This window comes from Alosa alosa, chromosome 7 (assembly GCF_017589495.1).
Source record: "Alosa alosa isolate M-15738 ecotype Scorff River chromosome 7, AALO_Geno_1.1, whole genome shotgun sequence".
NCBI lineage: Eukaryota > Metazoa > Chordata > Actinopteri > Clupeiformes > Clupeidae > Alosa > Alosa alosa.
This window is the reverse complement of record NC_063195.1, coordinates 18,028,544-18,053,935: the sequence shown is the minus strand read 5'-3', so window position 1 is coordinate 18,053,935 and position 25,392 is coordinate 18,028,544. Positions and strand designations below refer to the sequence as shown.

The window sequence follows — 25,392 nt, the reverse complement described above, 5'->3', positions numbered from 1 at the left end:
GTGTGTGTTCAGCTCTGAGGGTAGATCAGTGTGTGTGTGTGTGTGTGTGTGTGTGTGTGTGTGGGTTCAGCTCTGAGGATAGAGCAGTGTGTGTGTGTGTGTGCGTGTTCAGCCCTGGGGGTATAGCAGTGTGTGTGTGTGTGGGTTCAGCTCTGAGGATAGATCAGTGTGTGTGTGTGTGTGTGGGTTCAGCTCTGAGGATAGATCAGTGTGTGTGGGTTCAGCTCTGAGGATAGAGCAGTGTGTGTGTGTGTGTGCGCATGTTCAGCTCTGAGCGTAGGCCTGTGTGTGCAAGTGTTCAGCCCTGGGGGTATAGCAGTGTGTGTGGGTTCAGCTCTGAGGATAGATCAGTGTGTGTGTGTGTGTGTGTGTGGGTTCAGCTCTGAGGATAGATCAGTGTGTGTGGGTTCAGCTCTGAGGATAGAGCAGTGTGTGTGTGTGTGTGCGCATGTTCAGCTCTGAGCGTAGGCCTGTGTGTGCAAGTGTTCAGCTCTGAGCGTAGGCCTGTGTGTGTGTGTGTGTGTGTGTGTGTGTGGGTTCAGCTCTGAGAATAGAGCTGTGTGTGTGTGTGTTCAGCTCTGAGGGTAGATCAGAGTGTGTGTGTGTGTGTGTGTGTGTGTGTGTGTGTGTGTGTGTGTGTGTGTGGGTTCAGCTCTGAGGATAGAGCAGTGTGTGTGTGCAGTGCAGCTCCTGGTGCCTGCGTAGCTCCATCTTGCGCTGGCAGCTGTAGAGGCAGTGTGGGCAGTTGAAGGGCTTCTGCTCGCAGTGCTTACGGCTGTGTGTGATCAGGTTGGAGCTCTGGCTGAACGCCCGGCCACACACGCCACACACGTGAGGCTTCTCTCCTACACACACACACACACACACACACACACACACACACACACAGATCAAACACACACACACATACAGACACACAGATCTCACACAGATACATACTGTAGATCTCACACACACAAACACACAGATACACAGATCACACACAGGCACAGCAAATAAAAACACACACACACACATACAAGCACAAGCACACACAGACACAAAAATTCACACACACAAGAGCACACTAGATAGGAAATGCAAAATGGATACACTAGTGCAGCACACACACTTACACACGGAAGTTATGCACACACATGCAAACAAACCGACACAGAAATGCCAGGGCTACATTAATATTTAGTGATTTGGAAACTGCTTTTCTCCAAAGTAATTTACTTGTCAAGTGCACAGAAGCATAGCTGATGGAGGAAAAGTGGCATGAAAACACCAGTTTCACTAGACACACAATATGCACACACACACACACACTATGAGGCCTGTCCGTACCAGTGTGTATGAAGGTGTGCTTCTTCATGTCGGACTTCTGGTGGAAGCTTGCCACAGTACTGGCAGGGGGTAGGGCCGCGTGTCCGAGTGGATGAGCAGGTGGGTGGACAGGGTGGACGAGCGCTTGAACACCTTACTGCACACCTTACACTGGAACGTCCTCTCCTGAACACACACACACATGCATGCACGCGACACACACATGCATTCAATATTTTAGTTTTTTTTTCTTTCAAGTTTTATTCACTGCAGGTATGAGGGATCATCTTAAGACCAATATTAGAATTATTAGTTCAGCCGACAAGTGTTGCTCCACAAAATGAGGGGAAAAGAGACAAGATGTCTCTGTCTTCTAAGGGGTGTCGTAAGAGCTGATCAAAATTACATCAGACAAATTGAGATGGCATGGTCATTATCACACACTCTGATTGCATATCAACTCAAAAAAGTTCTACTGGAGTTCGAGTTCTATAGTGTGTTGCCGTGGTCACGGTATTTGCCTACTTACAGTACGTTTGTTTCACAGTGTAACAGTAATGTCCAGGTTGCTATAGAAACTACTTGACATTCTGTTTGGACAAGTTGTAACTGTTGTTAAAAGCCTACATTCAGAGACGGTTGATAAAAGCGAGACGATTCACAGAGGGGTTCTTCCTGTTCCCCTATGACGTATGGTTCAGTAGCGCCACGCCTTTTTAGGAGACTAGCGAGAGATTCTTTACACTGTGGCCCTATGGAAGAAATCCTTTTTTCTCGGATTATGCCCCAGCCCTTAGTTATACAGCTCGAGATTGGACATTTTAATGCATTTTCTGTAATTCACATGTGTTCCTTACATTCTGACACCGACATGGCGTTTTCAGATGAACAGTTAAGGAGAAAAGCGACTGTTTGCCACTTGTCTGTCTGTTTCTGTAACCCAACCCACAGCGATCTACTAAGTAGCCGAAGGTTCTCTGGAATAAGTTACCGTTGCTTACCACTTCGATGTTGATCACTCAATTCGCGAAAATGCCTAAACTTTGGGTGCATAAACAGACACCTTTCTGTCTTCTCTTTCCCTAAGGGCGTGGACAATGTACATACCGTCATATTGACTGATCAGCATCGTTTTTGATGTCTGGATTAGCGTTCAAATAGGCTGTATAGCAGCTGACCATACACATAAACTAGGGCAGTGGTTTCTCAACCTTTTTTCAGTGATGTACCCCTGTGAAATATTTTTTCAGCCAAAGTAGCCTTCCCCTAACCAGCGCCAAAGCATTTTTTAGTTGAGGAAAAAGGATTTAAAACAGAGCACTGTGCCATCAGTGTCTAATTTATTAAACTTTGGAACTAATAAACACATACAAAATTCAACATTTTAAATTGTAATAATCCATGACTACATTTATTGCCTAATTATTTGTATTTTACATTTCATACCCCCATTTGAGAACCACTGTACTGTAGTATTGCATATTATTGTTTAACAAGTAGGTCATATCACATAATAATCTGGACCAGGGGTGCGTTTCCCAAAACTCATAGTTTGCATTGCAACCAACAAGTAGCCTAACTTAGTTAGCAACTATGGATTATGAAACGTGCCCTAGTTAACTAAGTTAACTAACTAGCACACCTAACCAGGCGTCTGCTCTCAATTAGCCTTACCTCTGATGTTTTGATAAAGTAAGCATGTCCGATGTATCCCACAAAGCCACTGCGGCCATATCTTTAGGCCTACTACCCGCCAAATTACAATGGAAATACAATAGGCCTACACCACTTATTTTTTTTCATTGACATAAGGCTAAAATATGATGAACACTGGCATTTTCTCTTTCCAGATACCATATTATTGAACTAGTAGAAGAGGTAGCTTGTTAATATAAGGGGTGCCGACTTGTCCATCCGATCAAACAAGTAAACCCTGAGGAAAAGGAGAATTTATAAAGTGTGTCAATGAGGCTAACTTTGAATGGTAGGGTTTTATTTGAAATTCACATTTTCAACAAATCCACAATTTAACACCTGCATACATAGCCACATTCTGCGGTCTACCCACAAGGAAAAAGAATAGCACAACTGCCTAAACCCCTCCATCAACTGCCAGTAGATGTGTCCTGCATTGAGTGGTAGTTAAGCATTACAAAACTAAATACTGTGTTATTGTCTTTTGAATTAACTAACATCCTGAATGGAGTGTAGGAAAGCAGGATCTCTTCTGTTTGGTTGGATGAAGGTTGAAGTCATATGGCCAGCATTTACAGCACCTAAAACAGAGACAACACCACACAAAGTAAAAATAAAAAAACATCATGAATTACAATTATGTTCTTATGTTCTTGAAATTAAAGTTACTACACCTGCATTGCTTTTGCTTAATATGATCCTTCCTACTATAAATGCTGTGATAACACAATGGGACTGAAGACTATGATACATCTGGAGAGGCTGCCAAGTTAGGCAAATACTACGACTGACTTCTTTTGAGGCCATGAACAGGCTTTTGATGTCTTAAATTCGCGGTATAAATGTCCATTCAAATACCCTACTCCAGTTTAGCATCAGTCAAATTGTGGATTACAGCACTTGATTACAAACACAAACACTTACTTCTCGAAGCATCTCTGACCCCAATCCATGGCGTCGTCCTATAGGACCACAAAGCAGACATCAGATCCACCATCTTACGGAGAGCCTTCAGTGGATTGAGTCTTGGACCTTCAGGTTGCTAGAGAACAATACATATAGTGCAGCAATCATTCTCAGTGTGTTAACTAATGTTGAATAATAGATCTTTTTTTCCATACAAGGGAAGTTTAAATCTAGTTACAGAGTTTCATAGTGACAGGCTGTTGGTCGAAACATGTTGGCCAATGCAGCCAAAAAGGCTTTTTCCTTGGAGTGCCTTTTGCCAAATTAGTTTCAACTTTATTTTTTGGTAGTGTTTCATGAAGTCTTCAGGTCTGATTGTTAGTAGCCTATATGAAATTATATTTGATATGTTTAACTTTGAAAGTCTGTAACTTTGTATAGGGCAATTCCGCCAAAACTGTCACATCCATAATGCCAACTAAATACCATGGCATTGTGTTGGTGTTATGGATGTTACAGTTTCGCGTGGAATTGCCTGAATACATTTGAAGGCGGACAGTTAGGAGACACAGTCTATGTACATGGCATTGACTTATCCTCTGAATAACACAGGTTCAAGTTCATTCCTCCCCCCTTGGCGGGTTCATCCTCACCATCCATAGCGTCCCTTCTGCTCGATCCAACAACTGGGAGAGAATTAGCAAACATGACGTTCATTTTAGTGCTGCTGGATAAAGGGTCTGTGCAAGACCATCCGAGAAAAACTACTCAGAACTGATGTAGCGTTATTCAACACAATCGTTGGCGCCACCCTGACACACATTTGCCATCGAGACAAACTTAATACAAAAATATGTAATGTGCAGGATCGGGCAGAGATCAGTAAGAGAAAATCGTCGCGTCATCGGACAGAGAATATGGTAAAACTAAATGTTTCCTTTCACGCTAAGCTGATAATAAAATTCAGTGCACCAACAACTGTACATACGGTACTCATTTTTTACTAGCAGCTAAACACATTTCAAAACTGCTAAATCAATGTAAACTTAACGGTAGATCCTGATCCACAAGCTATAGTGATGCCGATTTAGGTAGAGCAAATATCAGGTTCAGAAAATTATCTTTGTAGCCTAACTACCAAATTAATCTGGTAGCTAGTGCCTCAGCTAGCTCTGCTAGGTATCAGATGGTTAGCTAGCGTCAACTAGCGTTACTCCTCAATGAGCTAACATTCATGGCCGACACGAGATAATAATAATGTTATTACCTAAACTCGCCCAGACATTTTACTACATAGATAACTTCGTTACACAGACACAGACTAATCACAAATACCTTGCCACATTTCAAACGGCCACTTACCTGGAAATCAGACCGCATCTTGCCAATGACGATGTACCAAATTCAGTCACCAGGCCAGCTCCAGTTGGTCACAGCAAGAGAGGAAAAAATGAAAAATCTTTGACGTTTTTCATCAACGAGGTGGAAGCGTCAGCGCATTCTGACCACGCCTTTTTAGGAGGCAGGAACTGTGTACAATTCCATTCCATTGTAGAAGCCTGTGCTGCTTTATCTTTGTATATTAAGGATCTTTGCCTACACTCACTGCCACTCGGTCTGTCGGCAACACTTTGCATCTGTCGTGCGACGCCTGTTGCCTGAACTGTAAATTGCCCTTAAGTCTTCACTCCGCGCCCCTCACCAAATCTCTTTAGCACGACTGACCTTGACCCTGTGACCTCTGTGACCCCTGTGGCCGCTCTCGGAGCAGGTCCTGAGGACACTGATCTTGTGCAGACCTCCGTGAGTCCTGTGTATGACTGACTCTGGCCCGGACACAGAGGAGAAACCCTGTGAAGACAGACACACACACACACACACACACACTTTATTACATATAGAAACAATCAATTCCTTGTCAGGGAATGACAATGCTTGTGAAATACACATCATGCTAACAATCTTACTTAATGTTTAACAACAACAACTCTGTGGCTATCTGACCAGCCTCTGTCAAACCACTGGTATCAGACTAACTGCTAACAAATTCTGCAATGCTTTGAGATTCAGTGGAAGTAAAATAAAGGTCCTGTGAACTTCAGTGTCCATGTGTCTGACTATTTGTTCCTATGGCTGGGTGACTGTGCCCATGTATCTGTGACTATTTGTTCCTGTTTGTGTGCCTATGTATCTGTGTGACTATTTGTGTCCATGTACTGTATCTGTGTGACTATTTGTTCCTATGTTTGTGTGCCTATGTATCTGTGTGACTATTTGTTCCGATGTCTGCGTGACTTTCTTGAATTTCCCCTTGGGAAATAGTGTGACTGTTTGTGTCCATGTATCTGTGACTGTGATTGTATTTATGTATATAAGACTATTTGTACCTACTATAAGTATCTGTGACTATTTGTGCCTATGTCTGTGTGACTGGCTGTTCCTGTGTGTCCTGTGACCCTGGCCTCACCTTGCTGCAGAATGGGTAGGGCCCCAGAGAGGAGCCTGTGATGCTGATCTGAGAACAGCCCACCTCTCGGCCTTCTGACCGATACGTACTCAGCAGCCTCTGGAGCTGCTGGGACTCGGGGTCGGAGGGCAGGGTGAGGTTGCGGGGGTCGTGGTGTTCCCTCAGTTCTTTGGGGTGCAGAGAGCGCCAGATGTGAGGGTGCGTAGGGGACGCCTCTTTGGATGCTAGCGACGGGAGATGAGACAGAGGAGGGCGGAGTGGTTACAAACAATGAAAATCAACTGACTGCACAATCTGCCTATTTTCATTTGGAGAATGTGTCAACAGAAGAAGTAAGAATATCCTAACGGCATAGCCATTACAACAACAAGGTGTCTTTTGTTCTATCAGAGAATTACACTTCAATCCTGCCAATGCAACACAACTCTGCTGGCATCAGTTGCATGCAGGCAACACATCTACACAACATCACTTGTTAAAGAAGCGTGTAGGACTTTATTGTTTGAGACATTCACAATGGCCTACAAACAGCAACAGCATGCAAATGCAATGATATAATTGTTTGACATATATACTCAAATTCTACCTGAAGCCCCTTTGATCTAAAACAGGTGTTTGTTTAATCGCTCAGTGACATAAATCAATAGCTGAACTGATTGATTAAATCAACACAAAGAGAAATTAATATAATATGATATGGTATAATGAATATAATTCACATTAAAACAACACCAAAGCACTTTTACTCTGTCGCACCCATGCTGTTTGTTTATCCAGCACTGGCTTTGGAAATAACGATGTCCACAGACAAGATAGAGTATGTTGCATGATATTATGAAAGTGCGATGTATTGCGACATAAGAAGCAAGTCAAATGTGTAGTTTCTTATGTCTCATTCCATCGAACTACCGATCCGCTACCCGATCTGGCAAACTTGCATAGTGCGGTTATAGCCGATAGAGGGCCGCGAAGCGAATGCAGAAGTGCCGTTCACCCTTTTACGAGTTGATGAACCACTGAAACGATTATTTTACAAAAAACTCTTTGGTGTTGCTTTAACACGGTGGATTTCCCATTCACACAGGCCTACCTGCGGCCCAGCTGGAGAAGACGTGAGGTGGGGAGTGCACGACCCCTGTCACAGCACCTGTGTCCGGGTCCTCCAGAGGCGCCGCCGGGGACTCGATAGGGGCGTCCCACGCAGTGCCTGAGTTCTGGAGGGACTCGGGAGGGTCAGCTGTGGGCAGGTAAGGGCTGTCATCTCTCGGGCGAGAGGACGAGTGACAGGACCCCCTCTTACACTTCACCAGGAAGGAGCGTGGCATCGCAAGAGAGAGAGGGGGAGGGAGGCCTGGTGGTGAACAGAGAGAGAGAGTGAGAGAGAGAGATGGGAGGGGGAGAGAGAGTGAGAGGGAAGGCAAGTTTACAGCTTTTCTTAATTGCTTTGGCGCATTTCTCAGATAATTATTGTGTGTGAAGGGGGTTGACAGTGGTTAGGTGGATGTGGATATGTGGAAGACAGTGGATATGTTTAAAAGTTTTTTTTTTCTGCTGGCAGATATTGTGACAGTATAAAGAAAACAAAGGCTTTGACAGCACTGTGCAAACGAAAAATAATAACCAATATACAGTCAAACACCCCTTTGTCAGAGCTGTGCCCCACTATACAGCTTTCTATACATTCTGACGTTCCTGTCTGTCAGGTCACATATATTTATTAATGCTAGACGGACTATGACAAGTAGTTATGACAGCTAATTCGTTTTATGGGGTAGGACTATTCAGCAAGGAACCAGTATAGTGCATTTTGACCAACATGACATTAGCAATTGAAAAAAAAAAAAAAAAAAAACAGCAGACATTTGTACAAAATCAGTTGCAGGGATGTACTAAAGCATTGCTATTTGTTCAAGATGGGAAGAAACTGATTTAATGATGTGCAAAATTGAGAAGATGATATGGAGTTTGAACAGTTTTGATAATGTATAACTTTGTTACTTGAAATAGAAAATAATTCCACCTTGCGCATTGTTCATTAGAAAATACTTACAGAGTAAACTGTCATATAAGACAAAACAGTTTGACTATCTTGACATAAACAATGGCATCATGACTTTGTCATTTTGATTGCACTGACCATTTCAATGGCATACATATTTAAAACCTAAACTAAGCATTTTGAGCAAGATTCACTTTTGCGGTTAGCCTAGAAATCTAGACGCGCCCCTAGCGGCCGCAAATTACATTTGCTGCCAGGGCTAGTCTAGCAACTCTCCGTTGGCTTGTGAGCTCCAGAAATGAAAGAAACTTAATCAGGCCAATGAAATCGTGTATAGAAAAGTTAGGTGGGCTTAACATAATGATTGATGGCAGAGTTGCAGCGGTTTGGCTTGAATTCCTGCTACTTGAAAACAAATAAGATGGATGTTGCTGCTGGTGAACAGTGTGACCACGAGTTAAGCTTTTATTAAGTAGGCAAGCGTTTTGAACTAGCCAACTAGCTCTCGCTGGTGGGAAACGCGTATGGGACTCATAGCGCTGCGCTGTCTAATGCGTGCAGAGGGAATTTGAAAGACAACTGATTATCCGCCCCTCGGACTGAGCACTGCGAAAGGTGAGTGCCCAGACCCTACATTTTCATCTGGGTCTGGCTCGTCAGGCTACCATGCGGTGGCATGAAAACACCAGTTTCACTAGACACACAATATGCACACACACACACACACTATGAGGCCTGTCCGTACCAGTGTGTATGAAGGTGTGCTTCTTCATGTCGGACTTCTGGTGGAAGCGCTTGCCACAGTACTGGCAGGGGTAGGGCCGCGTGTCCGAGTGGATGAGCAGGTGGGTGGACAGGGTGGACGAGCGCTTGAACACCTTACTGCACACCTTACACTGGAACGTCCTCTCCTGAACACACACACATGCACGCACGCACACACACATGCACACGCGCACACATTCAAGTTTTATTTTTTTCTTTCAAGTTTTATTCACTGCAGGTATGAGGATCATCTTAAGACCAATATTAGAATTATTAGTTCAGCCGACAAGTGTTGCTCCACAAAATGAGGGGAAAAGAGACAAGATGTCTCTGTCTTCTAGGGTGTCGTAGAGCTGATCAAGTACATCAGACAAATTGAGATGGCGCGGTCATTATCACACACTCTGATTGCATATCAACTCAAAAGTTCTACTGGAGTTCGAGTTCTATAGTGTGTTGCCGTGGTCACGGTATTTGCCTGCTTACAGTACGTTTGTTTCACGGTGTAACAGTAATGTCCAGGTTGCTATAGAAACTACTTGACATTCTGTTTGACAAGTTGTAACTGTTGTTGAAAGCCTACACCAGAGACGGTTGATAAAGCGAGACGATTCACAGAAGGGTTCTTCCTGTTCCCCTATGACGTATGGTTCAGTAGCGCCACGCCTTTTTAGGAGACTAGCGAGAGATTCTTTACACTGTGGCCCTATGGAAGAAATCCTTTTTTTCTCGGATTATGCCCCAGCCCTTAATTATACAGCTCGAGATTGGACATTTTAATGCATTTTCTGTAATTCACATGTGTTCCTTACATTCTGACACCGACATGGCGTTTTCAGATGAACAGTTAAGGAGAAAACGACTTTGTTTGCCACTTGTCTGTCTGTTTCTGTAACCCACTGGGCGATCTACTAAGTAGCGAAGGTTCTCTGGAATAAGTTACCGTTGCTTACCACTTCGATGTTGATCACTCAATTCTTGAAAATGCCTAAACTTTGGGTGCATGAACAGACACCTTTCTGTCTTCTCTTTCCCTAAGGGCGTAGACATGTACATACCGTCATATTGACTGATCAGCATCGTTTTGATGTCTGGATTGCGTTCAAATAGGCTGCATAGCAGGCGCCATACACATAAACTAGGGCAGTGGTTTCTCAACCTTTTTTTCAGTGATGTACCCCCTGAAATATTTTTTTTTTCAGCCAAGTAGCCTTCCCCTAACCAGCAAAAGCATTTTTAGTTGAGAAAAAAGGATTTAAAACAGAGCACTGTGCCATCAGTGTCTAATTTATTAAACTTTGGAACTAATAAACACATACAAAATTCAAACATTTTTAAATTGTAATAATCCATGACTACATTTATTGCTAATTATTTGTATATTTTAAATTTCACGTACCCCATTTGAGAACCACTGTACTATAGTATTGCATATTATTGTTTAACAAGTAGGTCATATCGGATTTACTGGCTACCGATTATATCTCGTGAACAAACTCTTGCATAAACTGTTGTTGCTTTCGAGGCTTTGGATTATGGGACTCTATAACCTTGATGTAAACTTTTTCTGTCAAGCGTTAGCGTTAAGCGTTAAGCCAGTATCAAAGGGCTGCAAATAATACCGGGCCAAGGAAGCGATATCTGGAAGAAGAAAGCATCAAATTCCTTCTAACGTCTCTCAAAACTAGTGACTCAATATAAAAGTGAGATCTTCTCAGATTACTTACCCGCTACCTGTGTTCGAGTTATCAAGGAACTGCCGCGATATCGCTGTTGCTAGCCAACTAGCAAACAAGCGTTTAAAAACAGTTGACGCACCCGGCGGGAGCCCTCACGGGCTTGCGACCGCGATGCCTCCCCTCAGCTGTGCACCAGGCTGCGACTCATGCGTCCTTCTCGAAAGATAGTGGAACTTCGAAGCCAGAATAGCGACCCTCCATCAGATTGAGAAGGATGAACAGTTCCTCGACACCTTTCTCTCCGTAGTAGCGTTACCTCTCTTACACATACAAATGCCAGATGCCCTGATTTCACTCTGTCCTCAATACTTTAACCATGCCATGCACTAATGCAACTTCTGTCCCTGTTGCCTCTCCCGGCCTCTGCTGAGAACCAAGCCTGCTCTGCTGGCCAGCTCCACTCCACACCAGCCCTGAGCCATGGCGTGAAGAAACAAAGCATCACAAACCCGCGACAGGCGGTCGGGACGGCACTCAGGCCCAGCCAACCTATCACGACTGGAAAATGGCTATGCCATTCTGACCCAGGGATGAGGCCCCTCCAGCCCGAGACAACCATCCTGGTCCCTCCTCCAAAGTCGGAGCCCCCGACCCCCTCCCCGGACCTCATCAGCCTCCCACCCTGGTCAAGCCGGCAGTTCCATGGTTAGAGACCTCTGCATTCCCCATCATGTAGCGGTCCTCCCAAGGTCTACTGCTTCCCTGGTGCCAAGGTCCTTGACATCAGCAGAAACTCCCCAAGCATCCTGGCCCCGCCACACCAAGGTCAACAACATCGTCATTACCGTGGAGCACGAGCGACATCAGAGATAAGCAGTCAGTAGCACTGCGGGAAAACTACAAAACTCTCATCACCACTCTGATGGGCACAGAAAAAGCGCTTTGTCATCTCTGGGCCTCTCTCCCTACCTACAGAAAAGGTGCTGAGAGATGGTCCAGACTGTTAGATCTCCCACACCTGGCTCAAGCAGCTACTGGCTTCCCTAAGCATCCCTATGTCAACAACTGGGGCTTGTTCTGGGAGAGGCCCAGTATGCTGAAGCGTGATGGTCTCCACCCAAACCAACATGGAGCCAGGCTACTCTCTGACAACATAAGCGTCCACACTGAGACATTGACATTCTGTAGAAAATATTACAGATTCCGCCCCCAGGTATTGATTGAATGGCATTATACATGTGGATGGGTCTGAGAATGTTTTCTGCGGGGGTAACATACAATACTACTACCATAGATCAAGCTGTGTCATGCAATAGCATGACTTATATATAGTTCTATTCCAGCGTTGATTTCTACCCAGCGTATAGTAAAAGAAAGACAAATTTAAAACTAGAAACCTAACAAATATTCTTTCCATACCTCAGCATATTCCTCAAAAGCCAGAGGCATTTTCAGCTAACATGGGTTTACTAAATATAGGTGCACTTACTACCAAAACCTTTGCAATCAATGATTTTTATTAGTGAAAAAAAAATTGGATTTTCTGTTTCTTGTTGAAACCTGGCTGACTTCAGACAGAAGCTGTTCTTGTTGAGACTTGTCCCCAAATTATAATTTCTTCCACTCAATTAGACAAGGCAAGCGAGGTGGTGGAATTGCCTCCATTCTCTCAAACAAATATAGTTGCACCGCGAGTCAACTTTGGCCGAATTAAGCTTCCTTTGAGTATATTGCCCTCACTCTGAAGGCTGACCCAGTTGTACTTCTATTAACCTTATGCCAGCCCTCTAAACTATGGACTGGCTTTCTCGACCAGTTTTCTGAACTTATGTGGCTCATCATCACTAGCTATGATCGGATAATTGTAAATGGCGACTTCAATATTCATGTCAATAAGACAACTGATGCTAAAACCAGTAAGTTCCTTAATGTGTTGGACAGTTTAGAGCTAAAAAGCAGCATGTTACAGGACCCACCCACAACCTTGGCAACACCCTCGATCTAGTCATTTCCAGAGGGATAGAAGTCACTGACTTATCAGTAAATGATATAAATATGTCTGATCATCATTGTGTATCTTTTAATATTGTACTACATACTCAAAAAATTCATCCGAAATTGCAATCAAATCTCAGCGACTCTTGGACATTAGAGCAGAACAGCAGTTCATAGCTCTTATAGACTCCATAAATTTAGATATTTTACATCATCCCATTGATCAAATGGTAGAGGCTCTTAATCGTGAATTAGGCTCTGCTTGACAGAGTGGCACCCTTAAAGACTAAAAAAAAAGGCCCTGTAGCAAACTGACACCTTGGATGAGCGAAAATATCCATGATCTAAAAGATCATGTAGGAAAGCTGAGAGAACATGGAAAAAACTAAGTTACAGGTTCACCCGTTGCCATTCTAAAAGAAAAAAAAAATTGCAAATTATAATAGAGCTATTCGGAATGAGAGGAGGAACCACTTCTCTAAGGTAATTGCTGAAAACAGTAGAAACTCTAGGGTGTTGTTCTCTACCATTGATAGGCTATTGCATCAAACACCTTTTGACACACTCAGTCAGGCATCCTCTCTAAGATGCGAAGAATTTGCAGACTTCTTCAAAACAAAGTCATTTCTATAAGGGAGGCTATTGGTAACACAAGTAATATGTTTGATAGTACACCCAAAAACAGCCCCCCCAAAATTAAGGTCCTTTAGCACTATTACTCAATCTGAGCTTGGTAAAATTATAACTCAAACCGGCTCTTCAACATGTGTTTTTAGATCCAATCCCTACTACATTCCTCAAAAAGTATATGAAGGCTTAGCTCCCCTTTTTTCTCAAGGTAATAAATACCTCATTAGAAACAGGTATATTTCCAACTGCTTTTAAAACAGCTGTTGTGAAACCTTTACTTAAAAGTCAAAACTTGACCATACCAATCTGAGCAACTACAGGCCTATATCAAAATCTATGTTTTTTGAGCAAAGTACTTGAAAAAGTTGTTTTGCAATCAGTTAAATACCTTCCTCAACGAAAACAGTATCCTTGAAAAATTCCAATCAGGTTTTAGATCAAATCACAGCACAGAAACGGCTCTGGTAAAGATAGTCAATGATCTCAGACTAGCTACCGACTCAAACAAAGTCTCAATCCTTATTCTTCTGGATTTGAGTGCGGCATTTGACACCATTGATCATAGCATCCTAATTCACCGCCTTACAAAGTGGGTGGGTCTCTCTGATAATGCTCTAAACTGGTTTCAAACCTACATTACTGGCAGAGATTTTTTTATATCAGTCTAGGAGATCATGTATCTGAAAAACATGACTTGCCTTTTTGATTGTGGCCCAGGGAGCTGCCTTGGTCCCCTGCTATTTTCTCTATATATGCTCCCCATTGGGAAGCGTCATAAGTCAGCATAATGTAAACTTCCACAGCTCACCAGATGATACCCAATTGTATCTTTCTGTGGAGCCAACTAACCAGATGGCCTTTGCTCCCTCACTGCATGCCTAACCTCCATTAATCAGTGGATGAGCAAAAACTTTTGAAACTAAATGATGACAAAACAGAGGTACTTCTCTGTGGTGCTTCTTATTGGATATGTGGAAGACAGTGGATATGTTTAAAGTTTTTTTTTTTCTGCTGGCAGATATTGTGACAGTATAAAGAAAAACAAAGGCTTTGACAGCACTGTGCAAGCGAAAATAATAACCAATATACAGTCAAACACCCCTTTGTCAGAGCTGTGCCCCCACTATACAGCTTTCTATACATTCTGACGTTCCTGTCTGTCAGGTCACATATATTTATTAATGCTAGACGGACTATGACAAGTAGTTATGACAGCTAATTCGTTTTATGGGGTAGGACTATTCAGCAAGGAACCAGTATAGTGCATTTTGACCAACATGACATTAGCAATTGAAAATGAAAAAAAAAAAAAACAGCAGACATTTGTACAAAATCAGTTGCAGGGATGTACTAAAGCATTGCTATTTGTTCAAGATGGGAAGAAACTGATTTAATGATGTGCAAAATTGAGAAGATGATATGGAGTTTGAACAGTTTTGATAATGTATAACTTTGTTACTTGAAATAGAAAATAATTCCACCTTAGCATTGTTCATTAGAAAATACTTACAGAGTAAACTGTCATATAAGACAAAACAGTTTGACTATCTTGACATAAACAATGGCATCATGACTTTGTCATTTTGATTGCACTGACCATTTCAATGGCATACATATTTAAAACCTAAACTAAGCATTTTGAGCAAGATTCACTTTTGCGGTTAGCCTAGAAATCTAGACGCGCCCCTAGCGGCCGCAAATTACATTTGCTGCCAGGGCTAGTCTAGCAACTCTCCGTTGGCTTGTGAGCTCCAGAAATCGAAACTTAATCAGGCCAATGAAATCGTGTATAGAGTCGTTAGGTGGGCTTAACATAATGATTGATGGCAGAGTTGCAACGGTTTGGCTTGAATTCCCTGCTACTTGAAAACAAATAAGATGGATGTTGCTGCTGGTGAACAGTGTGACACGAGTTAAGCTTTTATTAAGTAGGCAAACGTTTGAACTAGCCAACTAGCTCCGCTGGTGGGAAACGCATGGGACTCATAGCGCTGCCGCTGTCCTATTGCGTGCAGAGGGAATTTGAAAGACAACTGATTATCCCGCCCCTCGGACTGAGCACTGCGAAAGGTGAGTGCCCAGACCCTACATTTTCATCTGGGTCTGGCTCGTCAGGCTACCATGCGGTGCTGTTTGCACTAAATGTTATGAGAACTAAATGTTATGTAATGACTGTTATGAGACGGTTAGGCAAATGTTAATTATGATTAGAGAAATGCACCAAAGCGACTGAGAAAAACTGTATTGATATTGCACATTTTATACACAGGGGTAATTCACAAACATAAAACATAAACATAAAGAAACAGCAAAGAGTAATAGGAGATAAAAGAATAAAAGGGCAATAGTTTAAAAATGTTTATGAGTGAGAGAGGGAGGGTGGAGAGAGAGAGAGAGAAGAGGAGAGAGAGGGGGAGGGTGGAGGGAGAGAGGGACAGAGAGGAGAGAGAGAGAGAGAGAGAGGGAGGGAGAGAGATGAGGAAAACAAAGAGGGGATGAGAGTGAGAAAGAAGGCTAGTTTGAGGAAAATATTGAGAATAATGCATATGATGTCCCAGAGGAATGAGTGTAAGAATGGGCTCTACTATAAAACAGACAGTGTGAACAGACAGGCAAGCAGGCAGACAGACAGACAGACAGGCAAGCAGGCAGACAGACATATAGACATATAGATAGATAGATAGATAGATAGATAGATAGATAGATAGATAGATAGATAGATAGATAGATAGATAGATAGACAGACATAGATAGACAGACAGACATATAGATAGATAGAGATGCATAGTGAGAGAGAGCATGATGATATGATGTACCATAATTGGCCATAAGGGGGCGGCAGTGACTGAGACAAGGAAAATCACAGCAAGAAGACACACAAACTCACACACACACACACACAGATACACAGCCCTGAAATTAATTGCCATCTCCCCACAAACCAACTACTGTGATCTTAAACGACAGCAACAAGCCCCACAGTTGACCTCTGCCTCTGTATAACACAGGGTTAGTGGCATGCACACTGTCTCTACATCACCGTGTTAACATGAATGGTAGACATGTCACACCTTTCTATATACATAAATTTTGACCTAAACATAGGTGAACCAGTATGTGTCTTATACATTTCGGCCTTTGTCATTGAGGGGAAGCTTAAATATGATTAAACACCTAATTAACACATATCTTTGAATTTGAAATTAACCACTTTACACAGAGATGGTAACTTCCTCATGTTAAAAAAACAAAGTGTTTGGGGTGTTTTGGAACAGGTTAAAAAGTGGTGCACCAAGTACACTGGGAATGGATTTATTTCTTGTCAACATGAGTATTCTTAAACGTAAAGTAAATACCTTAGGGGTAAGGGGCATGTGAACCTCTAGTGATTTCCCTACATTTCATAGCATTTTCCAAGTAGAATGTGCACTCCGTTTCACCACATAAGGTGTACCGTCACACCGGTGTGGCGGGAATGTTGGTTCTGTAGGTTCATTGAATTCAACATGAATTTTAGAACCTTGAATTGTTGTGGAACGAAATCATGTGTTAGAATCATAGACTGTAGTCTATGGTTAGAATGTTCAAAAACCCACACCTTTAAAGGTTAAATCACTCGAAATGATCTACTGCAATCAGTCCCTAATAGCTGTTGGACATGTAATCTGCATTTTAGATGTGGGTAGGCCTGCTGCACACCATCTCTACATCGCCGCGTTTAAATCACTCCAAATCTGTCCACTGCAATCAGTTACTAATAGCTGTCGGACATGTAATCTTCATTTTAGATGTGCTCCTTTGAGGCCGCAACCAAACAGCAGCATGATGCGGGTTTCGCAAACCTTCTTGGTGTGTTGAAGTGCACATTTCCTTTTAGTTTCACAATGATGAGGTGATGAGGTGAGATAACAGAAAAAAAAAAAAAGGTGTTCAAAGAAACACATATGAAATGATACACTAGCATAGTCCCATATGAAATGATACACCAGCATAGTCCCATAATGGTACACCAGCATAGTCCCATATGAAATGATACACCAGCATAGTCCCATATGAAATGCATCCCTTGCCTCCTCTCTTAGATTTTGTTTTTGACGGTAAATAGGCTTGGTTGTAGATTGGCCACTATGTGTAATCCCCTACCTATAGCATGAGGAATTTAACATCTCTCTTTGAAATTAGATATGTGATGTACGGTGGCCAAAAACTGCATTTCGTTGTGTCTGTACTTGTACTCTGCACAATGACAATACAGTTGAATCTAATCTAATCTAATCTAATCTAATCTAAAAGGATTATTTCAGAGATGATCATTAATTCACTTAATTATCTAAAAGAAAACACTACGCAGAAAAAGAAACTGACACAGCAAACACACCCACATACTGTACACTAGGACGCCATAGAGGCAGAGGACAGTTAGGACGAACCGCAGGGCTCTCTAGCCTACTGAAAAAGGGCCGCTATGACCAAATTTATCATTCTTGGGGAGGGAGGGCATATATCAAATAATATTTATTTTGTAGGGGCCAATGTTTCTGGCAGACACACACACACACACACGGAACTGACTGTCAACTGGATGTATAACCCTGCGGCTGTGAGTGAATCTGTTGAATTGGCACCGCTAATTATCATGCACAACAGGGCTGCTGCTTCTTAACCACGTCAAAACCCAAAGATCACAAACATCACTTCTGGCAGAAGGTTGTCTGTGTTTTGTGCTGTTGTAAGAAGATGCGGATGGGATTCAATCAATGCAAACAGGAAGAGTTGTGCTTCATGAAAGAACATGTACATCCTGACATACTGTATATTATGCATCCACAAATAATGGCATTAAAAACTGTACAAATGAACAGACCCTCAAACGTCACCAGTGACATCAGTTAAATACTACTGAAAACAATGAATCAACTAATGTGTGTGTGTGTGTGTGTGTGTGGGGGGGGGGTTCACCTCAGTCTGGTAGAATTTTGAACTTAAACAGCTTTACTAAAACTCTCCTCCTTTCAGCCTTAACCTTCAATGGCTTACCTTAAGTGCATTGATTTATTGTAGTTAATTAGTTGTAGTTAATAAATGCAATTATTATTGTAGTTAATAGTAGATTGAACAATATAACTCAAAAACAGCTTACAATAAAATAATTGGTAGTAGCCTACTTATAAAAAAGAACATATTTTCATCTTTCCAATACAAATACTTCCCAATAGGCTACTGAAATTTTAACTTCCTAATTACCATGTCACTGGTAATTACATCAATGGGACTTATTGGGATTATTAAATTAGCTTTCCACGTTTGATAGCCTAAGTGAAACAGCTGTAAGAGTACGAGAAGCCGCCGTTTGATGCATGCGGCTACCCGACGCGCTGTGATTTCTCTTGCGTGGCCTACCGTTGCATCCTGATCTGACTGCGCAACAGTATGCTATCCGCTGGGCCGGCGCACGACAGAGGGGTTAACAAGATCGCATACTGTACATGCCACATGTCTAGATTCACAAAAAAAGTAAACGAAGATAACTTACCTCGTTTGTCAAATAAACTCCAGATTCATAGCTGTCTTTGTTAAGCAGCCTGGTTGAAATCTTGAAGACACAATCTCCTGTTTAAGCCTATACTTTATCGCCCGTTTTTTCTTTCCCCTCACCTTACTAAATGTGTCATCAAAAGTAGACTATAACTTATCTACAGGTAAATCTGATTTTATTTCAATGAAGAACATCTGCGTACTGGCAGGTCTGGAACTTCATAGGTATATTAGCGTATAATCCAAAACCTGACAGAAGTAGTTGCACTGTCACGTTGTGCGTGTGGTGGCAATCTACACTGACAGCGTCGCGGAAGCGCATTGTAGCCTAGCCCACTCTTGAGTTGCCGACCGCGCAGACTGCTTCCTTGATAACGCTAAGCTACTGTGCAAGAGGCCGTGATGGAGGCAAAACACACATTCATATAACTTCAGCTTCCAGTCGAAGTGAGTAATGAGAGTTTGGTAAAATAATGTCAAAGTAAAAGTAAAATTCAACAAAATATTGTCACCACTTGAATGAATGAATGAATATATGTGTGTGTTATGATGTGTGTGTATGTCTGTTAGAGATTGAATGCAGATTGAAGATCAGGCCTCAACAGCATTCCTTTGGATATTGACCGACTGTGTTGGAAACAAATAAAACAATTTAACTCTTCTTTGTGATAGCCTACTGTATTTTTCCTCTGGCCCCTGTGGAAAACGCTGAAGCCTGAAGTGATAACTGTGGTCTCTTTTTCACTCACACTGCTGTGTCAGCTTGTCCAGGTGTTAAATGGCACAACTGAAAAACATGCTGGTGACCACGACCAGCCGGAGGTGACAGGACTGGCCTGGAAAACGCTGTGACTGCAGTAAAGTCACAGCTCTGTGGGTTAAGAACAGGCCTCACAGGGGTAGTGCATCTCATACCGCCTGTGCAGCCCTTTACCACCTATACAGCCAACCTATAGCCAATGCTCTTTACTTATAGGCTACACACCACATAGGCTATACATCCAACCTATAGCCAATGCTTTTCACTTATAGGCTACACACCACATGGCTATACAGCCAACCTATAGCCAAGGCTCTTTATTTATGAGGCTACATACCACCTATACATCCAACCTATAGCCAATGCTCTTTACTTATGAGGCTACATACCATCTATACATCCAACCTATTGCCAATGCTCTTTACTTATGAGGCTACATACCACCTATACATCCAACCTCCTTCATAAACACTTTACTTCATGTACAGTGGCTGTATTGTATAGCCAACCTGCCTTACTTCCACTTGTTAAATATCCCAACTTCCATTACTTAATTAGATAAATTATGTATAGTACACTACATACAACCTCATTTGCTTCTTAAGTATTCTACTTCTGTCACATATTCTCAAGGGAGTTTTCTCGCTCTCACACATACACACATTTGAACAGACTCACACATATGGACATGTGTGCACCCATGGCATATACGCACACACACACTTTCTCTGTCATACACACATCCTTGCACACACTCTCTCTCTCAACATCCTTACTCCTTACACACACTCTCTCTCTCTCAACATCCTTACTCTCGCTCTCTCACACACACACACACACACGTACAATGTCCAGCCCCTTTCATGACAGGCTTAGCAGCCAGCTCTACTGCTCACATGCTTTGCTGGTTTGTGTTGACACTTAGAGTTCTGCAATGACCTTGGGCAAGCAAGCAGGGCTGCCTAATCACTGGTGTAGGGGGTGGGGGTGGTGGTGTAGGGGGGAGGAAGTGGGCCTGCTGAGGAAAAGGCTGACTTAGAAGAGGAAGCTGTGTGGTTAAAAGAGTGATTGAGAGGAGAGAGAGGGGAAGGGTGGAGGTGGTGAAGACCATGGGGAAACAGACGGCAGAGAGAGAGAGAGAGAGAGAGAGAGAGAGGGACATGTGAAGACAATGTGAAACAGACGGCAGAGAGAGAGAGAGAGGGACATGTGAAGACAATGGGGGGTGTGGCAGAGAGAGAGACAAAGAGAGATAAAGAGAGAGAGAGAGACAACTTGTATTACTGCTGGAGAGAAAGAGAGAGACAAAAAAGAGAGAGAGACAACTTGTATTACTGCTTTATCCAATAAAATGAAGAAACTAAAAACCATCACATCCAAACAAATGTCACACACTCAGACCTTCCAGGAACATATAGTGTAAATCTTTATTTCATATCATTCGTCAAGTACAGAACACTGAATTATTTTCATAATATTGTTGCTAATATCATCTTCATAACTGTCAATAATATACTTTGACAACAACATTGGTAAAACTGCAAGAGAAGAGAGAGTGGACGATGCTTGGGTCATTGTTACTATTACCGTTATTTCAGAGGGTCATGGAAGGACGCAAACACACCTGACCATAAACAAAAAAAAAAAAAAAAACATTGACAAACATGACACTGTTAAAGATACGTTGCTAGGGGAGACGTGGGCCTTCTGTTCTCTTTTAGGTCCTCTACTGCCATAGAAGAAGCCTGTGTAGAGTGGGTGCACTGGTAAGGAAATGTCTTTGGGTGGTCTCCTCTAAGGCGACCAACTGCACACTCTTTTAAATTCATAACAATAATAAAAACAAAAGAAAAAAATACACACACAACCCACACACACATTACATGGAGTTAAAGAAAAGTGAGACCTCAAAAATATGTTGTTGTTCGGGTTGTCAGGGTTGGTGCCCGGTAACTGCACCTGTATACTAATACGATGTTCCAAACCCAAGCTGGAGACTGACTCTAGAACAGTTGAGACCCGGTTCTAGCTGGGGAGTCTGTTGTTATTATGGCACTGTGCACTGGTGAGGTCATAATGTTGTATCTCCATGGAAACCTTTAACAAAACCATGGTAATGACTCACTGTTTGGGGCTAACCCCAAATGGAACAAGCATGCCAGCAGTGATAAGTATTACTATTACATCACCCACCGACATCTTTGAACAGTTTGACGTCAACAGAAATGATAAATGTGTGGGCTATATACATATGAACAAATGCACAGGAATACACAGCGCAGATGTATAAATGTGTGAACCAATGAGAACAGCTCTGACAGTGAACAGCTATAAGTGTCAGAGCAATGCATCCATGATTGCAGATCTGACTCCAGCATAGCATGGATGTAATCTTAGTCAGCTCCATACCAGAACAGCTCAAATCAGGGAGGGCACTGCCACTGCCAACGGTGGTGTCAGAACCCAGACACATGGTTGGCATACCTCTAGTTTCTTGGATAAAGTGCTGTCAACAGGGAATGATGGTCTAACTTGGTCCTGTTCGTCACCAATGCAAGTATCTAAGTTTATGCTAAACCACCTGGGGTTGGTTAATTAATCGATATACTAGATTTCATCTAGATTCACAGAAACCTTGGCAGGTTTGGCTACAGCGTTTACCCAAAGTGTGTCATCCAACTACATTGTGCCTTTGCACCACCACCGACGGCGGAATGTGATTAGACGGGAAGCGTTGAGTGGCGTCCATCGTCTGACACCTCCCTCGGGAATCAGATATGTAAACAGTAACAGTGAAACTGACACCTTCCCACCAGATCTTACAGTGACGCAATCAAACTTTATATCTGACCTCTAGTCAGAGCAAAACCGACTTGATTCTGGAGTCCTACAAAATTAGCTACACTGATGCTAAGCTAATGCTAAACATTAGCCAGTTTTCCTCAAATTCCCATGGCTACCACAAGTCTTGTCCTCATGCTAAGGCTAATTTGATATTTTTCTTTTCCAGTGTACAACAGCTGCACGAATCTGCCCCAATACAATTACCCAGAGCATTTAAACATCTCTCATTCAATGTAAAAAACAACATCAAGGAAAAACCCTGTGGCCCAACAAATAGTTTCAAAAGCAACTGATCACTACTCTATGGAGAACCCAGAGCCTCTATGATGAACTAGGGAGAACTGCACTGTCCAGATAGTTGCCTACAACATGATGTCCTGATGTGATGTCTTTTTTTTAAAAGTATATTATTTGGGCTTTTTACCTTTATTTAGATAGAACAGTGAAGACTGACAGGAAGTAAGTGGGAGAGAGATGGGGTGGGATCGGGAAATGACCGCAGGTCAGACTCGAACCTGGGTCCCTGTGGTCACTTGGACCTGTACATGGTATGGGCGCTGTAGCCTGCTGCACCACAGCGCAACAAACAATGCAACCCAACAAACAGTTTCAAAACCAACTGATCACCTCTCTGTGGAGAACCCGGAGTCTCTATGGTGAACTATGGAGAATTTCAGGCCAAAGTGGCCTTGTCATCTGTGGGGTCAGATATCAAAAGTATCTGTAACAATGACTGTAAAAAAAAAAAAAAAAAAAAAAAAAACAATGGACAATGTATTCCACCAGAAGGAACTAAAAATATAGCGGATTTAACCAAACATGGTTAATTCTGAGTTAGCTGACCTTGCACACTCTGGCTCCAAAAAGGTCTTATTACTCACAGCAGGTTTTGCCAATATGGCTGACCAAGTTTAGCTTCATTTCCTCAGAAGGAAAGTGCGTGACGCCACACGGTCCATGGGTTCATTAAGTCATTGGTCGTCTCTCCACATGCTTCAGTGAATCACATTTTTGATATGAAGAATATCTGGGTTCATTGAATTCAACATAGAATTTTAGAACCTTCAATTGTTGCGGAACTTAGAACGTTCAAAAACCTACACCTTTAAGGGTTAAGTCATTGGTCGTCTATCCGCATGCTTCAGTGGCTCAGCATATGTAACAACCTGTGATATGTGAATCACATTTTTGATATGAAGTGAGTGGCTCTCTGTCCACATCTACACTCCCATCACACCAACACAAAAGCAATCCATCTACCGAACGAAAACCCACCCTCCAACAACCTCCATTGTGCCACCTCGTGTACCACCATGACAGGGTACAAAATCCCAAACAGAGTGGGCATATAGTGGAGGAATACACCACCACCACCACCACCACCACACGCTCAAAACCCGAGAGAAGGTGCGCCAAGCACATCGGCCTGCTCCAATCTGTCACAGATGCCCCTGAAAAGCCAAGCGCTTGAGGAGAACCCTGTAGAACTCTCTAGAATCTGCTGATCTGCTGGGTCACTTTGGATCAGTCAGATCATGGATGGATCTATTGTGTAAAGTCGATGCCAGGGCCCCAGAACCAGCTATTCTGGATACAGGTGCTTTCTAAGAAACCGGACTTGAACAGTCGGGTAACAAAGGCCGCAGCTGTTGGGGAGCACTGATCTGATCTGACACTTTCTATGGGGGGCATCCAGACATTTCATTCTCTGTCTGCTTGTCACTTGGCAGGCAGTGTGGAGCAGGAAGTGATGTCAGTCGTGCGAGGTATCGATGTGTTCACAGATTACAGTACAGAGCTGTGGATGCAAGAAGATAAGAGAACATGCTTTGAGCTATAAATCACAGGGTCTTTCTGCCACATTGCAGAGGCCTCTCACTCTAATTGTACATTTCGTCGGTGGTCAGACGCTCTCTGACTGCACGGACCACTTTGTTTCCATCATCTCTCTCCCTCGAGCTTGCTTCCTTTCTCTTTTGACAGACAGCATGGTGTCTCTGTCGCTCATCACATTTAGCACTCTTAACCACAGCAAAAAAAAAACCTCCAGCGTGGCACGGCATCACATGGAAAAAGCAGAGTATGCCAAATGAGATGACCTCTGACCCCCACTGCTGCATGGAGCTGCTGATGAGATGGAGTGAAACTAACTCAATAAATATTATACAAACATAAATAAATAAATAAATAATTAAATAACATCACAGCGATGCTATTGGATTACATCTCTCCAAAGCACTCAACCATGAGTATCAGGATCAAGTGAGCAAGAAGTGTAAGGAGGCTCCTTAGAGCCGCCGGGCTATACAGATACAATATTTAATTTAATTTAGTATGTTTATTTTAATTTAATTTGATATTAAACGTCACTCTCACTCAACCTCATTGCATTGATAAGTCCACTCCATATAGGGGAGGGGAAAAGGTAGATAGCCAACAAACACGGCAACAAACAAACAAATGTAAACTTTGACACAGAACAATAAGAAAAGAAAAAGAAAATGAAAAAAAAAAAAAAAAAGAAATGTTCTTAGCAGCACTTTTTTTTCCAACTCCTTTTGAAATGTCTCTTTCGGGGAAAAAAAAATCCACTTTGTTCTCGGTAGCAGCGGACTCTTGCCCGTATCTAGCGTGGTTTCGCTCTGGTTCCAGTGAGGATCCAGCTTACATTTGGCTGCTATCTAGAACAGACCAATTGGCATCAGTCTCTCCCAGTATTGGCACAAAACACACATGACAACAAACAAACAAACAAACAAAACAGAAAAACACGTTCGATTATAAAGTTTGGCCGCTGTCTGTATGAAGA

At 42.6% G+C, this 25,392-nt stretch overlaps 1 protein-coding gene across 1 annotated transcript in view; it reads right to left on the bottom strand.

Moving 5' to 3' along the window:
- Positions 1 to 648: 648 nt before the first annotated feature.
- Positions 649 to 25,392, bottom strand: part of evi5l (ecotropic viral integration site 5 like) — an 83,496-nt gene continuing 58,752 nt past the window's right edge. Inside the window, exons 18-19 of the mRNA XM_048248985.1 lie at positions 9,121 to 9,286; positions 649 to 845 (exon numbers count right to left, since the gene is read on the bottom strand). Coding sequence (XP_048104942.1) covers positions 649 to 845; positions 9,121 to 9,286 — 363 coding nt within the window. The remainder of the gene's footprint in view (positions 846 to 9,120; positions 9,287 to 25,392) is intronic.